This window comes from Pocillopora verrucosa, chromosome 3 (genome assembly GCF_036669915.1).
Source record: "Pocillopora verrucosa isolate sample1 chromosome 3, ASM3666991v2, whole genome shotgun sequence".
Taxonomy (NCBI): domain Eukaryota; kingdom Metazoa; phylum Cnidaria; class Anthozoa; order Scleractinia; family Pocilloporidae; genus Pocillopora; species Pocillopora verrucosa.
Window position 1 is genome coordinate 14886386 of NC_089314.1, and position 24874 is coordinate 14911259.

A 24874-nucleotide genomic window follows, 5' to 3' on the forward strand; every position below is an offset into this window, starting at 1 on the left:
CAAGTTTTCAAATGTTTATAATTGGCTGATAGCCAACAAATTATCTTTAAACACCAAGAAAACCAACTATGTTATTTTTCGACCCAGACGAAAAATTAAAAATATCAAGTAAATTTGAGGGTATTTGACCATCACGCCGACACTTTTATTCCCCTAGAGTGCAAGAACTATGTCAAATACCTAGGCGTGTTTATTGATGAGAGTCTTTCCTGGAAACACCATATTCCTCATATCGCCTCTAGTATAATTGTCCCAGTTGGTATTATTTCTAGGTTAAGACATTTTGTTACCTTCAGTACCTTACGTCACATATACAAATCACTCATTCAGCCTTATCCGTTGTACGGTTTAGTTGCGTGGGTCAAGCTGACAAGACCCATAGAAACAGATTTTTACTCCTTCAAAAACGTGCCCTGCGACTTATGTTCTTTGTGAATTTAATGCTCATGCTGTACTTTTCTTTGTTTCTTCTAATCTACTCCCCTTAGATTTTCTTTCCTTCAAATCATCAGCTGTGCTAATGCATCATGTATTTAATGACCTAACGCCACTTCACATAACCAACATGTTTAATTATCAAGCCAATATCCATTCCTATAAAACAAGATCGTCAACAAGAGGTAATATTTTCGTTAAATATTCAAGGCTGAACCCGCATTTAAATCTTTTTCTAGATATAGCGTGCGGATTTGGAACAGCTTAATTAATGAATTGCGTAATTTATCGAAACAGAAACTTAAAGTTAAACTTCATAACGTCTTATTTCAAATATCGACCGAAGCAAACGACGACATCGAGTCAACTGATCTGGTATCGAAAATTTCTTAGAAACGGCTGAGCTTCATTATATTTGCATTTGCATATATTCCTTTTTTCCCCGTTCTAGTTATCTATCATAATATTATAGCTATTTAACTTAGTAACTTATTCATTTAATGTAGCTTGGTTTTTTATTTGTTTCTTTTTTTTATAGAAACTGCTTTTTCCATTTCAGTGTTGTAATTTCTTGTGTTAGTACTCTGATCATCATAATTATCACGTATATATTTATTTATTTTCTGTTATTTGTTACTGTAAAATTTTTATTGACCTGCGTGAAACTAACGCTCGCCTCGACTCGCTGTTGTTATGTGCGAGCAGTAGATGTCAAGTTGTAAATAGATTGAATTTAACACTAAATACCCGCTTTAAACAGAAATTAGCTATTGTTGTATTTGAGAGGACAAGCAACATAACTATGGCATGGCATTTTCCAGCGAGAACGTTTTCAGCTAAAACTTGATTGGCATTTCGAGTGAGTCATTTTATATGAAGATTCCTTGAGAAGTTCGTTTTGTTAATATTCCGTCAGAATCCCAAAAATCGTAATAAACGCAACATTAATACATCATTCCCACAACCACTCACTTCAGTGCAGCAGGTGGCATGACTTGGCAAGTTCAACATTTTAATCACGGAAACGAGACCAAATGACGGCGTAATTGCTTTCCCATAAACAATGACTAGCTGACATCCCGCCCTTGTCTAGCTACGAAGATATCATCTATACCACCTCTTAAGTAAACTACACCTAAAACTTCTGTCAGCCTCTAAGAAATTTGATATGACAACATGACTCCATCTTTCGCATCTGCCTTTCTTTTCGTCTTTGTGGAGGTAAGAAGCACAATATTTTAATTTCCATCTCTGCTCATACGTGCCTTTTTCAATTCGATTTCAAAGTTTAAGCCACATCTCCATTTTTGCATTGTATTTCGCCGTTTTTATTGGCTTATTTTATTTCTCTGGTTTTCAGACGATTTTGTTCGGGAGTATGACAAATGCCTGCCCTTTTTCCAATGGTAAGGTTACAAGAAATAATATAGATATTCTTTCTAATACAAGTCATTGCATCAATGCTATTTCTTCTTTCCGAAGAAAACATCATAATTTATTCACTGACAAAACAAACATTCTCATCAAACACGCAATGGGCAAATTTGGAATATTTTTCGGTAAGAGCTCTTTGCCACACCATTTTCATTATTTCTACACATTTTATCACCACGCATTTTTAATCAAATTGCTGAGGCTAGATGGAGATCATATTGTTGGAATACTTGTCACTAAAATCTTGGGAATCTGATAACGCCTACAGAAATCGCTTGAAGGTCTCTATGTCATTGATTATCATGAAACATCTGTGTTGATTCATAGCTGCTTCGTTTTGTAATAAATAAAATGAACTCTTTAAATCGTAACCTGACGTTCTTGCAGTTTTTATACAATAAATCGTATATTTTGGTGCTGGGGCTACGTGCTAATGAATTTGAGCTTATTCTCTGTTAATTTTTAAGGGAAAAAAATAAATATATCGAGGTGCCAACTACCGTCGATCTCCAAAAGAAAGTTCATTTGCTTTTGTTTGCTCTAGCTTCAATTACATGTTTGATAAACAACAGTTTCGCAACATTCATTGTTCGAAAACAAAAATGATTTTAATTATCTTGTCCCTCAGCAAGTCGCTTTGATTAGGGGCGCCGCTTCCAAAACTTTCTTTATTACCATATCGCGCCTATAATTAACCAACTTTCGCACTACATCAACATCGACTTGTTTGGTAAGATGGGGGATAATAGCCAGCCAGTGCCATTAAAATTGTGTTTCGATTGGAATGTTTGAAGTTTTGGTGCAGCACATTCTTCAAATCCAGCACCTTCAGTAAAGAAACTACACCAACCAGAAATTACTGTAGAATAATATCGTGCAAAGCATCTAGAGGCTGCAAAGTATTGTCAGCGGGCTAAAAGTTCTTTCTTGTTTGTTTAATTCACTACGAAGTTCGTCTTCACAAAACGAGCATAAGACGGTGTGTAAAAATAAATAAATTTCATGTATTTTTTTTAAGCGTTCCTCCAAAGCTTTTTGAGTTTTAACTGCTTAACATAATTTCTTAATTTCTTGGTTGATCAAATATTTTTTTCCTCCATTTTTCGGCGTATTAACCCCAAAGAAAATGAGACTTACCGATTTTTAGGAACAAAGAACATTTTTATTTCTCTAATGCTTAGGGAAACGCAACTCATTCAAAATTTCGCACAAAGGGGGCATTACAGTGCAGAAACAGCGGAAACTTCGAAGACAGCAGGGCCATTTATGCATGTAATGTTGTGAGCAGACAGGTTCTCTTCTCGACCGCTAAGAAAACGTATAGACAAAGAAACAGAAAAAAACAACGATTCTGAACAAGGGAAGCAATTGGGATCATAAAACCCCAGGCCAACCGTTTGTTGTCTTGAAACTGGTACTCCTAAAATGATAGATAATGTTGATCCGGTTTCACTTAACAGCTGGTTTCAAGAATTGCCAACGATGAAAATTAGACTGGAAGTTAGACCTGGCAGGGCATTTTATCTTTTCAGCTTAGTTTAAAACTGTTTGCGGTGGCCAATTCATACACCATCAACTCAGTTGCTAAAAGCAAATTATCTTGTAATTCTCCCTAACGACATATCGCTACGATTTCTTTAGAAACTAACCCCTTTATTCCATTCGACAGGTGACCTAACCTACAAGTCAGTGTTGGAGTGTTTGTCGATCGATACAGGAAACGAAACAAGACCGCCGTCCATCACAGTGACCTCATGTGATGACGGCAGTCGTATACTCACACACCTTGGCTGCTTATCAAGCCACAATTTTCATTTTAATGATTCACTTTGGAATTACCAAGTTGCTCGCTTCAAGTTTGACGGCAATATTGTCATAACAAATCTTGTTCACTTAAGAGGGACGAACGCCCTATCGTTGACCGGAGAAAATATTACTATAGATTTGAACGGAGTTTTGAAAGTTGATGTAAACACCGTGCCTTCGTCTCACAAAGAAACAAGATTGGTTGGAGGTTTTGTCTCTGCGATTGGTGTAAATGGTTCGTGCAGAAATATACATTTGTTTTTCAGTGTTGGAGAAGTATGAAAATCTGATAGGCTTCATTAGAACTTTCTTCTCTTAGCGCTGATCATGTCCCTACGTCCACATATTTTCTTCTATTTCGTTTATAGCGACGACAATTTCAGCCTTTCAATACTTTTTTTTGTAACTTATGTTTTTTGGTTGGTTTGTTTGTTGTTGTTGTTGTTTTTTTAAGCGAAAGAAAGCTGAATAGCATTAAAATCGTTATCAAGCTGAGATGAAAGATATACTAGCTTATCTATGTTTACGACTATTATTGCCTATATCTATGGTTATCTATTGTTTACTTCTAAGTAGTAATATTCAAGATGTATCATTCAATATTAGAAAAAAAATGGTGTGCAACAAAATAATACAATAAGTTTTCTTTTCTCCTTACACATAGATGAAAAAGATGCTCTAAACTTGTACTAAAAAACCTGATAAAGAACTTTTTAAGCTCGACATTTCGATTATGAGGCAGAACAACTTTCTATCGGAACCGCATCAGCTTGTTTCCAAAGGTCAAGGAATTTCTATTCTGTAAGTTTTATGAACAGAGCCCCCCAAAACTTTCATTCCTGAAGGAAAAGAGGGATTAAAATAGTTATACGGTTTGGAGCCGGTTAGGTTGAACACTGCTCACTTTGCGTGTGTCGTAATGGCTCGTTATGCAGGTAATCCTTATGGTGGACCGGGACGGGGATTTTACTACAAGAAAGAAGCTGGAGGGGCTGGTCACGGTGGTCACGGGGAAGGAAAGAGAAAGTACTCGTACAGCAAACCATATGGTCTTAAAAATGTCGACCACTATTTGGGAGGAAGCACAGGTATAGTGAATAGTTACGTTAAAGCCTGGGCATAATAACAAAGCTCAGACATCTGATAGTGCTCCTAAAGATTGACATTTATCGTGATCACTTCAAATTTGTAGAGTTAGAAAAAGTGAACGACGTACAAGATATTAACAGATTACTGGCTAAAATGATGGTACACTCGACTGTTAACAACTCTTCGCTTCACTCTGATGATGACTTCCGCTCCGGCAACAGTCCTTCTCAGGACTACACTCACCCAGAGAATCATAGGCTTAAATTATAGCTCCATTTGCCTGTCGAAGAACAAGCTCAAAAAAATGTTGAAGATGTGGTAAAGAATTCATTCCATCATTCACGCCTTTCAAGGAGAATCTTATTATTTCGCTCGGCTGTTACCTTACTATAGCGAAAAACCTCCTGCGTAATATGTAACAAGAGCAACTAATGCAAATACTACCAGTTAACGCTCCGATACATTTATCTTGTAACTTCACTGACGTTATCATTCATTGGTTGGTTTGTTAATTATTTCATTTATCTATTTTTTTAGGAGCTTTTACGGGTTCAAATACGCCAGGGTTTGGAGGACCAGCAATTGAACTGAATGCTACAGGAAAGATAAATATCAGTAAGTACAATCTGATCTTAAGAATTCTCCATAAACAGACGTTGCCCATACGACGCAAGATGTAACCTTTCTGTATCATCAGGGCGAAATCAATCCTTGACTGAGTCATATTCTTGGTGCCGTCATCCGGGCCACTCGATATTCATTGCGGCCCAGCAATCTTTACCCTGACATCATGATAGTATCCTTTTTCCAGCCCTGAAAACCGTAATATCTTCGTAAGTGCAGTGTTTACGGCCCGACATTTTGGACCAAGTTACATATGCAACGGGAGGTCGTTTTCAGGCCTATTCGACGCCTGCTCAGTTGATTATATGAAGGAAATAACTGCCTCTTCATCTTCATTTTAACTATCTGGTATTTGCCCCCCTCTACAATCCTCAGGTATCACAATCAAAGTTTCATCATTTTTTCAGCGTTAGTTGTCAACTTAACCTTATCCTGACCGACCCTCAGTCCACATTCTTCGATTGTCCCTCTATAACTATCATTGCAACATGTCTACCACAACTTCCCGATGTCCAAACAGGACTCTCCGTCATTAAGTCTAGTTTACACAAAGTATGCAAGCATGAGCATTAGAGCATGAGAGCGTTTACACATGCAATAGGCATACACTCAAGCATAAGATGAGACATGCTTTATGGCACGATTACCCTTAATTTGAACAATTTCAATTCCATTTCCCGACTTAAGTTGAAAACACAAAATTTTCATCCTGCAAATGGCTTTGAAGCTGGCAAAAGTAGCTAAATAAAAGAAGAGAAAACACATATTTAATGATAAATTGTGACGATTTATAAAAATAGCAGAGATTTGCGACGGAAAATTTGAAGAGCTATTAATTTAGTCTGATGAAAGGTTTTGCTGCAAGTATACTTAATGCTACAAAACCTTAACAAAATTATTAGTGAAAAATTTTTAAGTTTTCTGAATATCTGTCACTAGCTTGGGAAAAAAGAAAATCTGAGCCAGCATGTGAGGTTAGGGCTGGGGATCGAACAGAAATTTTGCGGTAGGATTTCCTATCACCAGAACAAAAGAGAATTTGGAGTCGTTCTCTGAAGAAAAAGTGCGCTACTGTTTCATGGCGAGGTGGTCTTCAAATCACGATAGCTCATCTCATTACAACAAGGCAACTACAACATGTACAGTTCCATGTTTCATTCATAAAATGTTTTTTTTAATACAAGTCTTACTTCTCGCCAGGAGGAGCAATAGAAGCGAGTGCCATATCCAATCCAGTTTTATCAGGCATTTCCAGCAACGAGAAGATAGGAGGAAATTCTGGTGGCCTAGTCAGACTAATAGCTGAAACGGTAAGTAGAAATGGAAGGGGGGGGGGGGGGCACTAACTGCCAATTTAAATCGATACGTCAGTATAGGGCTATTCAGTAAAAAAGCAGCTTAACTAGACTTAGCTAATCAGGAAAATATCAACTGTTGACGCAGAAATGTAACGGTCAATTTTGTTTTATCCGTAGGTTCATATTTCGCATGAAGCAAGGATATATGTCAACGGCAGTAAGGGGATTTGCAGTGGCAAAAATTGTAAGGCTGGTGGTGGAAGTGGCGGGATAGTGCAAATCATATCCTCTTGTGGTTCTATCGCTCCTAATGCCATTTTTTTAAGTGGAGGTAGCCAAGCAGAGGATGGTTTCCTTTACATCAAGGGTGAGTAAATATCGTATAAATGTTAACGATAGGATGAAATCAAGCCAACGCTTGAAAATGCAACGAAAATCATATTAAGCAACCTTCGTCTACGATGCCCGCTCGTGAGTAATGCTATGCTTGATTAATTAAATTCGCCCCAATGAGGAGTCTCTGGTTTATTTCAGCTCACAGGTTGGTAACTAGAAAAATGGAATAAGTTTTTTGCTCCTCATTAAGCGTGATTACCAGGGCAGCATCTCGTCGACCAGCTGCTGGTCAAATCTTCAATTCTGAGTGCTATTTTAAATGATTCAAAGCCATATGAAATAGCACTAAATCAAAAGGATCATTCTGATGACTCTTAACTTCAGGTATCAGCGAAGGTAATTTTCAAACATTTCCTGATGATCCGTATTCCTGGGGACAAAAGAGTTCATCAACAAGAACTCTAACTTCGGGTGCGCGAATAACAATTCCTGCCAGTACATCTCCGAGACACTCGTCATCTGAAATAACAACAGTTAACAGTGCTATTTCGACAGCGACATTCCATACAACATCAAAGGTTTTTACGTCAAGTGAATTAGATACGACCACAAGCTATGCACAGGACATCTCAACGAGAACATCACACCAAACTTCCCCAGTCCGTATAGCAAGCAGTTCGTCGCTTCAGCCTCCACATCCCACAGAGTCGACCATTAGTGGTTAGTAGATTACTGCACTATTAGCAATGACTCACACTTAAGTTTCAAGGGTTAAAATTATCATTAGCTCGTTATTTTGCTACTCCCCTAAGCCCCGTTATACAAGTTACCCCTCTTTCAAACTGGTTTGATCTGTAATTCTTCTTAGGGCTAACTTCATAATTTTGCTTGGTTAAGTAGTATAGTATCCAAAACTGAACTAATTAAACAAAACTTGAAATGTTGCTTTTGCATGCTATAACGTAACGCGCCATTTCCCATTCTACTGGATCCAATAAACATATCGGTGAGGTAAGTTACTGTTAAGCAACTCCGTATTCGTGACTTATTTAGGTTTGAAATACGTTCCTGTATGTTTAACTGCTTCAGTGCCGCCTTTTAAAAAAGGAACCGTTGAGGATTTGCAAAATCTTCTTGAAAAAGTAAAGACATACAAGGTGAGGTTGAAGGGCTCATTTTCTGTTCGTTTAAAGCGATCGTCATTTTACCTATCTCTATTCCTTTCCCAAGGCTACCGCCGTAGAATTCCAAATCATCAAACTTGGAGATAGAATACAATACCTTATTGGAAATATAATAATCCCTTATGAAGGTGCAGAGTACTTTTAACTGAATGATTTTATATGTGTTTGATTTATTCAGATTATAACAAGTTTTTGATCACTTTTCCATCCAACTGTCATGGTAGAAATGTAAATATATGAAAAACATATACGTGAACTGCGGAGTAATAATGAATATGAATGCATCTACGCAGTGATGAACAGAAGAATTCAGGCTTGTACTGGATTTAAACCCAAGACCTCTGCGATACTGGCGCAACGCTCAACCAACTGGGCTATCAAGCCTTATTTTCCAGACCTGGTTTTCACTATTGCTTAAGTAGTGATCATGACTGCGAAGATCGCTCTCATATTTATTAATTAATTCGTAGTTCACATACATGATTTTCACGCATTTTCAGTCATTTATTCATCACTTCCACATGACATCCCAGTTGGCAGGGCGCTGTACCGGTTTCGCAGAGTTCATGGGTTCGAATCCCGTACAGAACTAAATTTTTTTGGTGTCTTATTTTCACCACTATTTAAGTAGCGTTCATTAATGCGAAAATCGTTTTCATATTCGGTCATAGGAGACTTGAAAAAAGAGACTCCGTCGTGTCAAAAAAATTGTTTCAGCCACAAAATTTAATATCTAGACGGTCAGAATTCTACTCTAATAACTATGAATTTACCTCGAAGTCTATTTTTATGCTTGTTCATTACTTTTCAATTCATTTTAAGGAGAATAAAGTCAACACCTCCAATCCAGTGGAAGCTATAACTCAGTTTCTGGAATCGTTCAGAACTTTTACGGTGGTTGGGAACTTAACAACGTACATTATAAACATCAGCATATCCCTGATTGTTGAATTAAATGAACTGATGTTGTCGGACCGTCACCATAAATTACAGGTAAACTAAGTATGAATAAAGCTCTTTGCATATATCTTACGGAGGAAAACAAGAAATAGATCGATATAAGACTGAAATAGACAGGAATTCAATCTTGGATGTACTCAAGAGTCTACTTAAGAGTCTAGGCAATCAATCTCAACGCAACCTCAAAGGAAATTGTTCGAGACAAATTATCAACCGCTCTACTGATTTGTTTCAATAGAATATCCAGCCTACACAAAAATGAAACCTTGTAAAGCTAAAATGATTCAACAAAGTGTTGTACAATAGCCTGCTATGTAAAAGCGAGGTTTCATCTCTATATGATTAATATTTCAAAGTAGCACTTAAGTTTTTTAAAAGTCTTTTAACTTGCCTATCATACTTCATATCATAATTTTTTATTGCATCGCGCGATGCCTTTATGAAACCAATTTGTGTGACAAAGGCCATGTATTTTAGATCTTGTGTTGTCTTAATAGTGAAGACTTGATTCTTGCAATGTACACTAAAATAGAAGAAAAGCAGATTTAAGAAATCAAAGAACTTAATCAGATTCATTCTCGCCTCAACAGACATTGTAAATATTGACAAAACTGTACTAAACTTGATTGTCTAAGCCGCAAACAATTGTAAAACATTGTTTTATGTTTTTTATAAGCTCATTTCTGCTTTACTCAACACTGTTGATGAACTCTTGGACGACAAAAACGCTGCAGTATGGCGCAGTAGCGGAATGGTGAGGATATTACAATTTCTAAACAGCAAATAATACTCGTATCTTGCACACATGAGTTATGCAAACACCGCGACGTGTTAACTAATACTGGATTTGTTTAAGATTTAATGAAACAGACAGAACCATTGATTACCACGTTACAAATAAGCAGCTTGTTCCATCAAGTAAAACATGTAAACCAATCCTCAAAGAGTCATAGAAGCTGTAAGTTTGATCAAATATGTCCGGAGCACCCTGAGCAGTTATTTGAATGTATTCGAACATTAAGGTAGTTCAGGGCAGATTAATTATGATGTCAGTGTTCTCTCGTCTTTAGAATCAGTTTATGTAAGGATAAAAAATCTTCAGGAATAAATCAGTTTCTTGAATATGCAATTAATACAGATGTTAAAACTCATATTACAACAGGAGGCCATCAATGGGCTCCTGATTACAACTTATCTTGGATACGAAAACATCAACTCAACCTGATCTTTATAAATGTCTTGTCTCAGGCTTCGAAAATCAAGATGTCATGGTCGATTTTTATAGTCGAGATGTCATTTTAGGAGTGAATTTTTCTCCCTGAGGTTGAGGACAAAGTGTTCTAAAGGGATTCACAGTTATACTGGCTCGAGTTATCTTTCGAAAAGTCAGCTCACGAAAAAGGAGCAAATATTTTATAGAGCAAGTTGCTGAGGTTCCCTTGGTCCCGTATCGTTTCTGCGATACAAAAACGAGAACAAGACAACTCAAAAGACTTTCATACCATCGAGGTTCTTTAGATTTTATTGAATTCAGTAATTTTTTTCGCAAGAATTAATGTACGTGTTGAGCAATGGAATAGAGTGTTACCAACTTAAATGTTAACACTGGGTGTGAACGTCGAGTAAAACTGAGTGGCCGAGGGTGTTTAAGATTATTAACTTATTCTCAACTAACAGCTCATGGATCTTGTGGAAGCTGTGGAGAAGACAGCTTTGTTAGCAATAAATTATACGTCTGCCACTAACCAAAGCGTGATGTTAATCAAGAAAAACCTAGGTAAGAACGTTGTAGCATAAATCTGGACGAAATTTAATATTCTCTTCACAGTTTTAAGAGATAGCATTCCTTTTCAAAGTAAAGTGCATCAAACATCCTCTGACCAACCAGGAAAAAACAAAAAGATTCTCTATTCGGAAAAGGATACTCCCCTCATCATTCCAGCCAAGGCCACAGAGTTTACAGTGTTATATCATATAATTCATCTTGTGCAGTTGTTTTAAATACTCGGCTTGTATTCTGAAGTTGATTTAACGAATCACTATGCAACTTCTGTTTCTCCTTAGAAATGCATTCAATAGTACAATACGTCAATCCAAACAGCAATGTGACGATACCCAATCCTAACAAACAATCTCGGTCAACAGCCTTAATAACTCTTCAAGCAAGTGGATTATCCATGAACATTAGTAGATACACAAAAGAGGGTAAGCAGTTTGTTATTTACTGCAGGATTCGCTTTAAAAATATCATAACTTTCAAATTTCTATTCAGCAAAAAGACAACGACTGAAACCCTTTACAGCATCTTCAAAATGATTCATATCGAACTCAACCGAATGGACTAAAGGTCTCAACGCAGAGCGGCGAGTATGTTACCGGCAACAGGGTGACAAATTGTTTACTAAAAATGTTTGATCACATGTACTTACGTGTCATGCCGTAAGTGTCACGCCGTAAGTGTCACGCACCCATGCTTTCGTTAACATTCACTTGATAATACATTTGCTCTTCGTTATACCTTTCTTGGTAGGTCGCCTTGCTGTGAGCATGGTTATCTACAAAAATCAAATATCCTATTTCACAAGCAGGACACCGTCCGCTGCAATAGACGGGTGAAGAAAAAAATTTATCATTCTAGTTTACATATCCTTTCTCATGGATCATTTTCGCTGTTAGTAACTAAGGAACAAGACACCCAAAAGAGCTTGACAAGACAAGTGAAGTAAAGCTCGTAAGATCATGAATTGTTCAGCGAGATTTATTCTAAGGAGGAAAAACAAGGTAGCGGACAGTAGCTTGTATCTTCAAAATAAAATCGATATTAAAAATATTCTGAGCTGGATTTAAAATCTCTACACTTTTTCAATTCTTCAGAATAGTTTTTTGTTTACCATTGAAATGAATACATTCGATGCATTGAGGTAATAATATTTGCGCGTGCGTGATCGGAAGGATCCAAATTGCCTCAATCACTTGTCACCAAAAATAGATAAGTAAGTTACCATCTGTTATTTCCTTTCTCGTCTGACGATGCAGGGAGCATTTGCGAGAAGCTGTTCTCAACTCAGAAATAATATCCGTTATGGCGTTTTATGACAGACAACCTCTTCATTTCCTTGCGAAGGAAGCCTTTTTGACCTTTGGAGACAAGGTTTGTTTGTAAACATGTATATCAAAACACTCTAGCCATTCTATTCGAGTAAAAATTAGAAATGTAACTTTTGTTTTGAAAACTAACTATTCCACAGATACAAATTGGAGGAAATTCAAAGTGTGTTTACTGGAAGTCCTTTTCTGGGTAAGCACTGACCACGATGTTAAGATCAGGCAAGCTCGTGATGGTTTACATGACATTTTCTCATAATCGGCGCTGACTATTGTTTTCGAAGGGGAGGAGAATGGTCATCCAATGGCTTATCATTGATCAAGAGTGACAGTGAGAGCAATGATTGTTCAACAAATCATTTAACAAGCTTTGCCGTCATCATGAGTTTCACGGAAGTCGATGTAAGTGCTCTAATTCAAATAAACGCCAACACATCTTAAGAGACGTTCACTTTTTTAAGATCTCTACTGAACTATTGTTTTGATGCATCTGTAGCAACTAGAATTTGCATTTCTATTTATCGTCAAGTAACTGCAAACGATCTTATATTGTTTTTCTTTCAATCGAACTACTATTGTGACGTTGTGTCTGTATTTAATTAAGTTCGCGTTTTTGCGTAAGGTTGCGTAAGAAATACGTAACGCCGGTAGCGTTTTATTTCTCGCCAGTATAAGCGTTATTTACGTGAAATGATTTTCACTGCTAGTTGATTTCAACTAGGTCAGTCATTACGTTTGTTTTTGCTGGCGCCGTGTTACTTTTGTTTAAGAGTCTTACTACCGGACGTGGTTACGCCACAAATTGTAAGTTCGTTTCCATTTCATGTAACTTTGTCCTTATTCTTATTGTTGTAATATTTGTACTTAGATATTTGTGTCAATTATTTATTTCAGTCGAATCGCATTCACCCATCTGTACATCTTTACAACCAAATATTTGTCGTCCTGAGAATTAGATTAAACGTGCATTCAGGTTGTGGCGTTAAACGTGTAATATTTAGCTACATTTTTAGCAAAATTTGTGCATGGATTGACTATGGATGGCACCGGCGATTTCTTCCCGGAAAGTGGTATTGGAATTGGAAGTGAGAGAATTGATGTGGCAACACCCAGCTCTAGGATTTTCGCTGATGACACTCCTGCAACAACGAAAGTTCAAAATGGTTTACGGCGATCTCGTGGAGGTTATCAAGGGTTCTTTAAAAAGGTTTATGGCGAATTTTGGAGGCTAACATTGATAATGAAACTTCTCAAGCTTAAAAGAGAAAAGGTTTTTAGTGCACCATCGTTTAAGACGTTAAAGAAATCGTTTAGGACGTTAAAGAAATCATCCGTGGATGGACCGAATGAGGTGATACCTCATGGGTCGGGTCTCAACTCGTCAAGCAGAATATGTATCTGGTACATCTTCACATGGCAACCAGTTGAATTAGTACAACTGTTGCAGCAGCTGATGCAGTCTCAGCAGCAAGCGTTTCAATCTATGGCAACGACGATAAGGCAAGGTTTTTTTTTACCTAAACCCGATCTCAGTTTGTTCGATAGCAACTCCCTCGAATTTTGGAGTTTCATGCGATCGTTTAAAAACAACATTGAGAAGAATACCTCGGATGAGAGTGCAAGGTTGACATTTCTACTTCAGTATGGTATTGGCTATGCTAATGCCATCAAGAGTTGTGTCACCATGGATCCCGCGTCTGGGTGCCAAACAGCAAGGAAAGTGCTTAAAGAGCGTTTTGGTCATCCCTTTAAAATTGCCACTTCCCACGTCAACCAGGCAACCCGTGGACCGCCTGTGAAGCCAAACGATCGGAAAGGATTACAGACCTTTGCAGATCAATTAAAAGACTGTCTAACCGTGTTGGAGTCAATTGTATGTTTAGATGAAATTAATTGTGCTGATAGTTTAAGGAAGATAATCGATCGTCTCCCCTTCCCAGGATGCATCATTTTTCAAGTTTTGTTTCAGAAAGAGCCCGAGCTGCTAGCAGTCCAGTCTAGTGGCGTACTTTATAGCGAAGAAGATAAAGGCAAAAATGATACATCGGATAGAAAGCCGAGACCTCCAGATACAATGACGACTTCTCACTTAACGTATGCAAACTCTGGAAGACCCAATTCCATTGTACCATGTGGAAGAAAAATTTGGAATCGTTAGCCCTCCCGGAGACAAAGAAGTAGTGGGAATGGGAAATGTTTTCTTTGCGACGAACCTCATCAATTATGGAATTGTGAAATGTTTATGCAGAAATTTAAGAAAACAAACGACACTTTTTAAAAACATGTCTTGACAGTTCTTCTGTCATCTTCAGTTCTGATTTTACAAAGTAAAAAGTTGAATTTAAATTGTGTAACAAAATGCCGAAAGAAATCCTTTGAAGGTCGAATGAAGATAATTCGTGACGCAAGACTCTGCAGCAATTGTTTATAAGTGAGACACTTTGCAAGTAGATACATGCAGAAGAGTGGATGTTACGTCGAATGTTATACTGGAAAACACAGGACTGTTATTCATCCGCCGGAACGTTCCTTAACGACGAGGCAAAGTAAAGAGACGAACAACGACGACGTCAATGAAGCTAGCCCAACAACCACTCCAATGAGGACCGGCGTCCGCACACTGGGAAGTAACACTAGTTCAGTTAGTAGGAAAGTACGTTTGAGAATCGTCTCTGTGAGAGTGCAAGGAAAGCAACCAGGACAAGCAGTGGTTCCGATGTGTCACTTTGCGATGACAGGCTAATCCAAGTGTTAGGTCTTAGTGGAATACGAAGGAATTTCTACCTAACAACGCACGAGGGGAGAAACAGTGCAAGTACAGGATTCGAAGTTAACCTGATTGTCAATTCACTTGACACTGGATCAAGTTAAGAAGAACCTAAAGTTTGGACAGTCAAGCGTCTCAACATTGCATAGCAAAGAATACCAACAGAGCAAGATGTAAACAAATGGCCTTATCTGAACGGAATTGAAATCCCAGAAATTGAAAACAAGGAGGTCCCTTTAACTCATTGGATGCAATGCACCTGAAGCTGTGAGTCCTCGAAGAGAGACGTGGTAATAAATGTGATCCAGTGGGTATTCGATCATTAGTAGGCTGGACGATACTAGGACCAACCCAAAATATTGGAGATCAGGACAGCGTGAATGTGAACGTCATACGCTTGGAAGGCCACAATGATGATAAAATCCGTCTAAAGCAGGTAGAGAAGTTTTGGACAACTGACTTTGTCGATTCAATATCAAGTACGAAAGTGCCTGTGTCTAGAGAAGGTAAACAAGCCTTAAGAATAATGGAGGGATCTTCCAAGTTCGTGTCTGGTCATTACCAAATAGCACTTCCGTGGCGAAAACAACCTCCACATTTGCCAAACAACAAACTTCTTGCAGTTCAAAGATTACAACTGGTGAAGAAGAATTTCTTCGTGATTCCAAATTATTTAAAAGCTACAAGAGCACTATTCATGACTACGTCACAAAGGACTACGCCCAACGAGTATCTGAAAAAGAGCTGGGTGCCGATGGCAAACCTCTCTGGTATCTTTTACACAATGCTGTCTTCAATCCTAATAGGCCTAGGAAACCGAGAGTGGCGTTTGACTGCGCAGCTCGATGCATAGGGTCATCGTTTAATGGCCTACTACCAAGTGGTCCAGACTTGACAAACAGCCTACTTAGTGTCCTCTTAAGGTTTCGTCAGGAACCAGTAGCTCTCTCTTCAGACATTGAAGCCATGTTCCATCGAGCAATGGTTGATCCAAACGATTTTGATGCCTCAAGGTTCCTTTGGTGGCTTGGCGATGACTTTTCTAGCTTAACTGTTGAGTACATATTGTAAGTACATCTTTTTGGTAGTATGTCTTCACCAAGTTGTGCTAGTTTTGGTCTTCGAAAGACGGCTCAAGACAGTTCAGAAGACTTTGGCCACGAAGTTGTCGACACAGGAGTGAAGAACTTTTTTGTGGACGAATGTTTGAAGTCGGTGCAATCAAATAAAGTCGCTAGTAAATTGAGAGAAGATTTGTGTGCCTTACTGTCAAGAGATAGATTACGATTAACCAAATGATTGGGTAACCGGAGGGACGTCCTTGAAACTACTCCAACTTCAGACAGAGCTTCATCAATTTTGGATTTGGACTTAAATTCTGACTCACCTCTCATTGAGAGAACCCTTGATGTTCAATGAACATGGAACATGGATAGCGATATGTTTACCATCAAGATGATACCAAAAGATAAGCCCTTTACACGAAGAGGGATTCTATCAGTGACCAGCTCTATTTATAATCCACTTACCATGGTATCACCAATCACCTTACAAGCGGAAAGCTCCTTCAAGATCTCTGCAAACAAGGACTCATATGGGATGAAGGGATACGAATAGATAAATCTCAGTTTTGGAGACGATGGCTATTTGATTTACCTATCTTTTCGAGTGTTGCCATGATGTTTAAAACCGATCGACTTTGGCCGGGCACAAAATGCAGAGCTTCACCACTCTGGAGATGCCCCTCAGATTGCTTATAAGACTGTGTCACATGCAAGACTCGTCAATGAAAATCGCCGTATTCACTGTAGTTTCCTCGCTGGGAAATCTCGCTTAGCTCACATGAAACAGATAACTATAACCTGATTGAAATTGTCGGCCGCTGTTTTAGCTGTCAGAACGAATCAGACGTTACAAGAAGAATTTCGGTTAAAATTTGACAAGACAGTGTTCTGGTCAGACTCCACAGCCCCCCTCCAATATATCAAGAACGAAGACAAACGATTCTACACGTTTGTGGCCAATCGCCTGGTAGTGATATAAGATGACTCAAAACCTTCTCAGCGAAACCTCGTGCCAACCAAGGTAAAGGAGTTTTTTAAAGAGGGAAGTTTGATTCAGAGGCCCTAAGTTTTTGTAGGAAAGTGAAAAATCATGGCCCACACCTATCGAGTCTCATCAGTCAGCATTTCCGATGAAGACTCAGATGTCAGAGGTCAAGCCCAAACGAAGCATGCTACTCTCATGGAGGATAAACGACCACTGAAGCTAATGGCTCTGCAATATTCGTCATGGTTTAAGCTCAGTAAGGGAGTTGCTTGGCTTCTGGGATTTTTAAAATTCCGTAAAAGCAAGAGGTGCGTACAAGAGGACGCTGTTGGTCCTTCACACTAGGGAGGCTGTCTCTAGACGAATTACGACATGCAGAGGCTCAAATCATCAAGTACGTGCAAAATTAGCCTTCTCGTCAGTGGTTAAAGCCCTCTAGACCTAAACCCACGAGGATACAAGAAGCGTAAATTAAAAATAATCGGCTCATTTGGTTCGGTGCACTAGATGAGACCATTTCTGGGTGGAGAGGGAATGTTAAGAGTTGGTGATAGACTTGAAAATTCAACGTTGGAGCACCAATATAGAAAGATCAATCTCTGTTACCCTCATAGAACCGTAATACGAAGCTGCTTATTATGGATGTTCATGAGTCGATAGGACATTTAAGCCAATTTCAAAGCTGTGTTTCCTCGAACAGGAGAGATTACCTCTGTCGAAGGCCTCTATCTATTTAATTTGCCTGACAATCGTGTTGTTTATTAAAAGTGAGAAAGCCTAGGAATTTGTGCGTAAGATCTGCGTGAACTTTGAACACTACCGGACTAACTAAAGAGACTCTTATGTTATTTATTATTTGAATTTTAGTTGCCCAACACTTAAAGTGAACTCTATTTTAGTTCAGGGCTGGACTGCAGCAACTAGAATTTGCATTTCTAATTATTGTCAGGTAACTGGGAAACGATTTTCAATCGAATTACTATTGTGATGTTGTGTCTCCATTCAATTAAATTCGGGTTCTTGCGTGAGTTTGTGTAAGAAAGAAGTAACGTCAGTAGCGTTTTATTTCTTGCCAGTATAAGCGTTGTCTTCGTGAGATAATTTTCAACGGATATTGATTTCAGCTTAGTCAGCGTTTCGTTAGTTTTTGCTGGCGCCGTGTTATTTTTATTTGAGAATTTTTCTATCGTACGTGGTAACGCCACAAATTGTAAGTTGGTTTCTATTTCATTTACCTTTGACGTTATTCTTGTTTTTATTATATTTGTACTTAATTATTTGTATCTATTATTTATTTTAAGGCGAATCACATTTACACATCCACACATCTTTGCAACCAAATATATTTGTCTATCTGGGAATTAGATTAAACGTGCATCCAGGTTGTGGCGTTCAACGTGTAGTATTTAGCTTCAGTATCCGTTCTTGCTTTTTCGTGTTTTTTGCGTTGCATTAGCCGATACTTAGGGGAAAATGAATGATACATCGCTTTTTGTTGCCGTTTTTCTCAACTTCATCGTAGTATTACACCATTTTTATCTAATTTCAAGCTTAAAATTTAGCAATCAGTAAGAGACAGTATCTGAATATTTTTCAAAAAAATGCACTGCATCGTCTCTATAAAAGTCTCAATTTAACAAATTGACATGCTGAAAATTTTAAGAATAACGTTTGGTTAATCACAATCTAATTGCACTACGTTTTGTGATATAATGAACTAAACATCATCCCTTTACTCTGAAGACTTTTTTTTTATTAATCATCTATTCATTATTTATTATCACCTGTCTTCGTTTTAACGTTTTATTTTTAGGTGTCCCCAAAAGATCAATTTGCTCTGGGGATTATCACTTACATTGGGTGTTCAATATCACTGGTGTCTCTTGCCTCTGCCATAATGATATTTCTATATCTAAGGTTTGTGAATTTTTTCAGTTTATTTATTTTAGCCTATGACAGAAAGCATATTACAAGTTCAAGCTGCTATAACTAAAATGCATTGTTTGGTTGTTATAGTATTTGTCTTTTCTTTAAATGTAAAAGAATCTGACTGAAACATCATTCACTTAACAGTAACGAGGGGCTTGAACCTCATCTGAGCGAGTGGTAATAAAGTAAAATTCTGTGCAATCAATCACACTCCAAACGACATGTTTCCACGAAAATCAGTACGTTCCAGTCTGATTCTTCTTCGTGTTCGGAACGTGAAAAGAAACGTTTTCACTTCTTTCTTTTGTTAGGTCGTTAACGGACATCAGATACCAAATTCATCTCCACCTATGCATTGCCTTGGCAATGGCTCAAGTGGTTTTTCTTGTGGGAATAACAGCAACAGAAAGAAAGGTAAGATCTGTGTTTCTCTCTGAATGAGAGAAAAAATCATATCAAATACGACAATTTTGAAACATTGCCGACTCAAACCTCTTCTTTCTAGTAAACTATATCATAATATGTAAATATAATAAAAGAGTCGGACACAAAGCATAGTTACCTCCTTCTGATCACCACAATTAAGTTATCCAGCTGTAATCCAGGAATCAGACAATTATTGAGAATTCATTCAGCACCTCTGTTTTCCCAGGAATGTGTGACTTTTGCGTCTCACCTCTGAAAACGTCAAAATAGTTGACAGAAGACAAAATTGATTCACAATTTTTTTCCTTAAAGTATATGTTCGAAAGCTGGATACAGACAAAGTTGAGGAATAAATCATTTATAAAATTATCTTGTTTTCCAGTGGTTATGTGCATTAGTAGCTGTTCTTCTACATTACCTGTACACCGCAAGCTTCGCTTGGATGAGTGCAGAAGGACTGCATCTTTATTTCAAGATCGTCGCTGTCTTTAATCTCCAAAATCTCAAATTCATATACTATGCTGTTTTTGGCTGGGGTGAGTACATATTAACGATTTTGGAAGAAATAGTCGGTCGTGTAGATCTTTATGGACTGTTGAAAATGTATAACTGACGTTTTCCGTGAAGGACGATTTTTTTCCTTTCGCCGAAAAACTATTATTTCGTTAATTGAGGAGAACACGAATTATTATTTATCTCTCTTTTTTCCCTTGTATTATTCATTTTTTAAGAAAGCTAGAAGCAAAATTTGACGACTTTTTTCAAAGCTAGTCAGATTTATACCTTCAAAAGAAAAAAGGAATCGATGAAAGTCACATATTTTAATGATGTAATCGGTTAGACGTCCTCGTTACAGATTATAAAAATTCTTGTCTCTATAGAGAAGTAAGACGAAGATTGTGAAGACTGGACTATGAGCAGACCAACGGTAGCAACAGAGAAAATTCAAAATTGAAGACAGAAGATGATAGCAAAAAGCACATAAGATCTATCGTTAATAAATGTTTTACGAATAGTGATCTCAAGTTTTGTTTTACATTGTGCGTTTAAATGCTTTATTCTAATTAGTAAGTCGAAGACAAATCTGATGCCATTATATACAAAACGGAAGCCAATTTTGGTATTATTGTTTGCTCAGGATCTCCCATCATTGTTGTTGGAATATCTGCCATTACCAGAACGGAAGGATATGGTACAAGAAATACGTATGTAATACAACTTAGTACTAGATAATGAATTCATATGATTTCAATAATTCATAGGATTTTTATTTACAATTTTCTCTCGGTGACTGAATTAACCAAACCTGTACATATATTTGGTATTCAGTCACTAGCTCTTGTAACCTGTGCAAGATAGTGTCTAAATACAAGGAATACACCCCTTCTCCACATTGCTGGCTGTAAGATGTATGACGCACTGATTGGGGAAGTGAAGCTATCCAATTACAGATATCAACATATTTGAATTGACACAAATAGAAATATTCAGAACAAAAAAGGAAGAAAAGTATAGTCTCTTCTCATAACAAGAAACAACCCACAAAAATAGAAAGCTCACCCTCTGATGTCTAGTCGTCATTTCTCCAACTTTGATCAGATCCATTGTTTGTTTTCAAAAACACCTCAAACGTATTTTATCAGGCAACTTTGACTCTCGTCCATTTTTTACGTCACCTTGAATCTGATCCACGTCAATCAAACGATCCATAAGGGTGTTACTAGAACAAGATGTAAGAAGCAACGATAAAGGGCACTGAAATCGCATTTTCGTAATGAAGTTAAATTTCATCAGGTGCTGGCTGTCATTGGACAAGGGACTCATTTGGTCGTTTGTTGGACCAGTCGCAGCCATAATTTTGGTGAGTATTTCCACGACCAGATACATTTTGATGAATTTTGATACTAACACTATTCGCTTTTGAAGTTTAACCTGTCCATGCTTGGAATGACGATAAAAGTTTTGGTTTCCTTGACTGATGTGGCCGAGAGTAACGTACAGAAAAACTCTCTGAGGTAAAACTTTGTTTAAAATACTGATTTATTGATACGGCTGCATTGCTGTGGTCGCAGTTTGTTCCGTTTTGCTACCTAAACCCCCGGAACAGTCTACTGAGAGAGTTTTCTTCACACGAAATAAGTGCTCTTATTATCCAACTACACAAAGCAGAGTACAAATACCTTGCGATATTGTACGGTTATTTGGACAGTTGTTTATTTTGCACTATAAAGATTCTGTTTGACAGGTTGGCTACACTTGCATGTGTTGTTGTTTCAAAGGAGAAAAAAAATGGATGAAATTTTCGCATCCGCGGATTGTGACTGTGTTGACCTGCTTCCTTCTTTCGAACTAAGTTTGAAATTTTGCCCAGTAATGATAGAGAAAGCGTTTCTCCCAATGCAGACCTACTAAACGATGCTAATATAGGTGAATTCATCGAGCAAAACAAGAACATAAACACTGCGAAGAAGACGAAGACTGACCTTAATGTACGGAAAAGGTGGTTTACCTCCATTGGCGAAGAAAGAGGACTTGAGAATATCCCACTTAGTAAAATATAGTAAATATCAAGAAGTAAGACTGTACTGAGTTCGAGCCAAGTAGGCTAACATCCTTCTACAGATGTATTGTCCGCCATTTACGTGACCACGAAAAGCCTTACTGCCTTTTGAACGATATAGAATTTTCTAAGTCAAGAGTAACACTTGAGTCTAAAAGGAAACAGCTTCGCCAAGATGGAAAAAGGCCGCCTTCCAACAAGCTTGGCCTCAGAGAATCAGAAACGGAGAAGCGGTGGTCTACAAATCAACTCCTAGAGGCTCTTATCTGTACAGTGTGGTTATACAACACGATGCACTTTGTTTGGAGGGCAAGAGATGAACGTCGAAGATTCTTGCTGGGAGACCTGGAGCTCTGAAAAACAAGAAACGGTGTCAAAGAATTTAGTTCCGAAAGGTATTTCAATCATTGGATGTATACGACGGGCGGTAAAAGGTGTCCAGTAAAGTTTTTCAAGGGTTATCTCGTTAAGCGACCTGCTGAAATGAGAAATCCAGATGACCTTTTTTACTTGGCTGTGAAAAAACCTACAACCGATGTCTGGTTCAAAAAGCAACTACTCGGAGTACATTCTCTTGGAAATTTCATGAAGAGTATGGCTCGAGCACACTAACCATCCTGCGCGCCGCACGATGATCACTATGCTGGGAAAAGAGAACGTAAACCTGCTTCACATCTTGCAATTGCCGGGACACAAGAATCTTAAGCCAATCGAAAGCTACCCAGCAGTTTTTGAAGAGCAACAAAAGATGTCCTTTTTCGATTAGCCAGTGCTCAAGCGGTAGAGAAGCAATGAAATGTGTAAGCTGACACAATTCACCCATAACGCAATACGTCTCTGTGTACTACTACTAGTACAGGTTTGAGCCAACCAGCTTCGAACTCCTTCTCTGATGGTGTATTTAACAAATGCACTATTGTTCTTGGTTCACAGTCTCCAGCCCCTCATGTGCCGGCACCGATTCCTGCGAAGCATAGTCGCCATGTGATTGAGTCTGATGATGAAAATGAAATGTGATTTTGGAAATTGTTTTTTTTATGCTTAGAGCTAGTCCATGTCTTTGACGGTTTGCCTCCCGGTAGATTCAATCAATGGGCAAACCGCCCAGGCAGGACATTCGACTGAACTATTACTAACACATCTCACAGAAACGTGGAGAAAAACACACGACTCAGAATCCGCGGCTGCAGTAGTCTTTGTAGATTTCAAAAAGGCCATTGACAGTGTTTCTCATTCTATCTTGTTTATGAAACTCAAGATATTAAAATTCTTTCCGCGTTAACCGATTTGTATTTTGATGTGATTCTGCTCTCATTGTCCTATGGTCTCAAGCTAGTCTTATGGGGATCATGCTGTAACAGCGAAATACTTCAGTCACTAGAACGGCTCCATTACAGAGCAGCTAGACTTATTTTAAACCTTCCCAATGATATGGAGTCATGCCAAGTACTGAAACAAGCACAATGGTGTAACCTGTATTCTTACTTCAAACCTGTATTTTTTATTTGTATCCATAAAGCGTACCACGAGAAACTTCCGCGCCTGAACACCTGTTACATGAAAGACTCCCTCCGCTCATAGGCGCGCTACTCTGGAACTGCTTGACACGCAAACATCCCCTGTTATGGGAGCCTCGAGTGGAAACTGAGATTATTGGATAGTTTTAGGAATATTTACCTTCAAAGTGCATCTACATCCACATGCGCTTTCAAATCAGAAGACCTGTAAAGTTAAACCGAAAGACTGTAATTGGCATGAAATTTAGTTAATTTCACCCTTCTCGAGATGGCTGTATATCAGGTTCTTGATAAATTGTAAACTTTCGTAAGTCCGTTAGAACTTAAGATCCTTAGATATACGACCCAACAAGCTTTATAGCTTTAAAAATTACCGTTTTAAAATAAAGGATTTGAAATAAAGGATCTTCTTGTTTGATAATGTAATGATTTCCCAGCCATGAAAAGCCATCAGTCCTTTTTTATTTTTATTCGCTTGAAAACTTGCTCTAAATTCTGATTTGGTCATAAGTCACGGGGGGGTATGTAATCATCATTTTACAAAAACGTTGTTATTGAAATGAAATAACTATCTGCCATTAGATGCTCACTGATAAAGAGAACAAGTACTGATCTCTTGCAAAAGCAGAACGAAATATACGTGAGAAAATACCCAATTTTGTGACCTTGATTTAAGGTTTGCCTAGCATCTCTGATCTCATTATTTATGCGTTGGAAAGTCTGGAATGAAAAATTTGTATGTAATCTCTGGTGGGAGCAGCGATGGGAGTTTCACGTGTTTATGCTATTTCGTAAAACTGACCCGTCAGACTTCTCATCCTCAGCCCAGGCTAGGATCCTACTGCGTTCTTAAAAGGTTGGTTATGGAAGGTGTCACTAGCCTCCTGAATTATCATATATATTTTTCTCTTTAGATCTTGTATTAAGGCGGCTTTGATCTTGATGCCTTTGCTGGGTATATCGTGGATTTTTGGCCTTTTGAGTGTCAACTCTGGAACCATTGCATTTCAGTATTTGTTTGCTATAATGAATTCTTCACAGGTACGTTCTATATCCAACAGATATGACACAATGATTAAGTAGCAAGTGTTTATAGTTAAGAGTATTGATAACATCTCTATTAACAGGCGAAACATGTATTTGAGGATACCACAAAAAATGCATTGGGTGGAAATAGAATTTTACTGAAAAAAGAGGAAATCTGCTTTTGTTACCTAATATTTTTCCATAAATTATCTACTAATGGATGTTTGGCTTTTAACTTATGGGAGTAACAGTGTAGTTTTTAAAATCAAATTATTTCTCTAGTATCGAGAACAAAGTATAGTAACTGGTTCAGCAAGTGACAGTGAGTG

At 37.9% G+C, this 24874-nt stretch overlaps 1 protein-coding gene across 4 annotated transcripts in view; it reads left to right on the forward strand.

Moving 5' to 3' along the window:
• Positions 1-24874, forward strand: part of LOC131771784 (uncharacterized) — a 58287-nt gene that overhangs the window by 31274 nt on the left and 2139 nt on the right. For all 4 annotated transcript variants that reach the window (XM_066163677.1, XM_066163678.1, XM_059087650.2 and 1 more), the window contains 23 exons: positions 1796-1841; positions 3539-3910; positions 4611-4763; positions 5302-5379; positions 6589-6698; positions 6864-7053; positions 7407-7742; positions 8076-8179; positions 9029-9199; positions 9843-9920; positions 10844-10943; positions 11231-11371; positions 11697-11778; positions 12203-12317; positions 12415-12464; positions 12556-12673; positions 18901-19004; positions 19328-19430; positions 19825-19978; positions 20581-20647; positions 21237-21303; positions 21369-21457; positions 24434-24560. In XM_066163677.1, the coding sequence (XP_066019774.1) occupies positions 1796-1841; positions 3539-3910; positions 4611-4763; positions 5302-5379; positions 6589-6698; positions 6864-7053; positions 7407-7742; positions 8076-8179; positions 9029-9199; positions 9843-9920; positions 10844-10943; positions 11231-11371; positions 11697-11778; positions 12203-12317; positions 12415-12464; positions 12556-12673; positions 18901-19004; positions 19328-19430; positions 19825-19978; positions 20581-20647; positions 21237-21303; positions 21369-21457; positions 24434-24560 (2955 nt within the window). The remainder of the gene's footprint in view (positions 1-1795; positions 1842-3538; positions 3911-4610; positions 4764-5301; positions 5380-6588; positions 6699-6863; positions 7054-7406; positions 7743-8075; positions 8180-9028; positions 9200-9842; positions 9921-10843; positions 10944-11230; positions 11372-11696; positions 11779-12202; positions 12318-12414; positions 12465-12555; positions 12674-18900; positions 19005-19327; positions 19431-19824; positions 19979-20580; positions 20648-21236; positions 21304-21368; positions 21458-24433; positions 24561-24874) is intronic.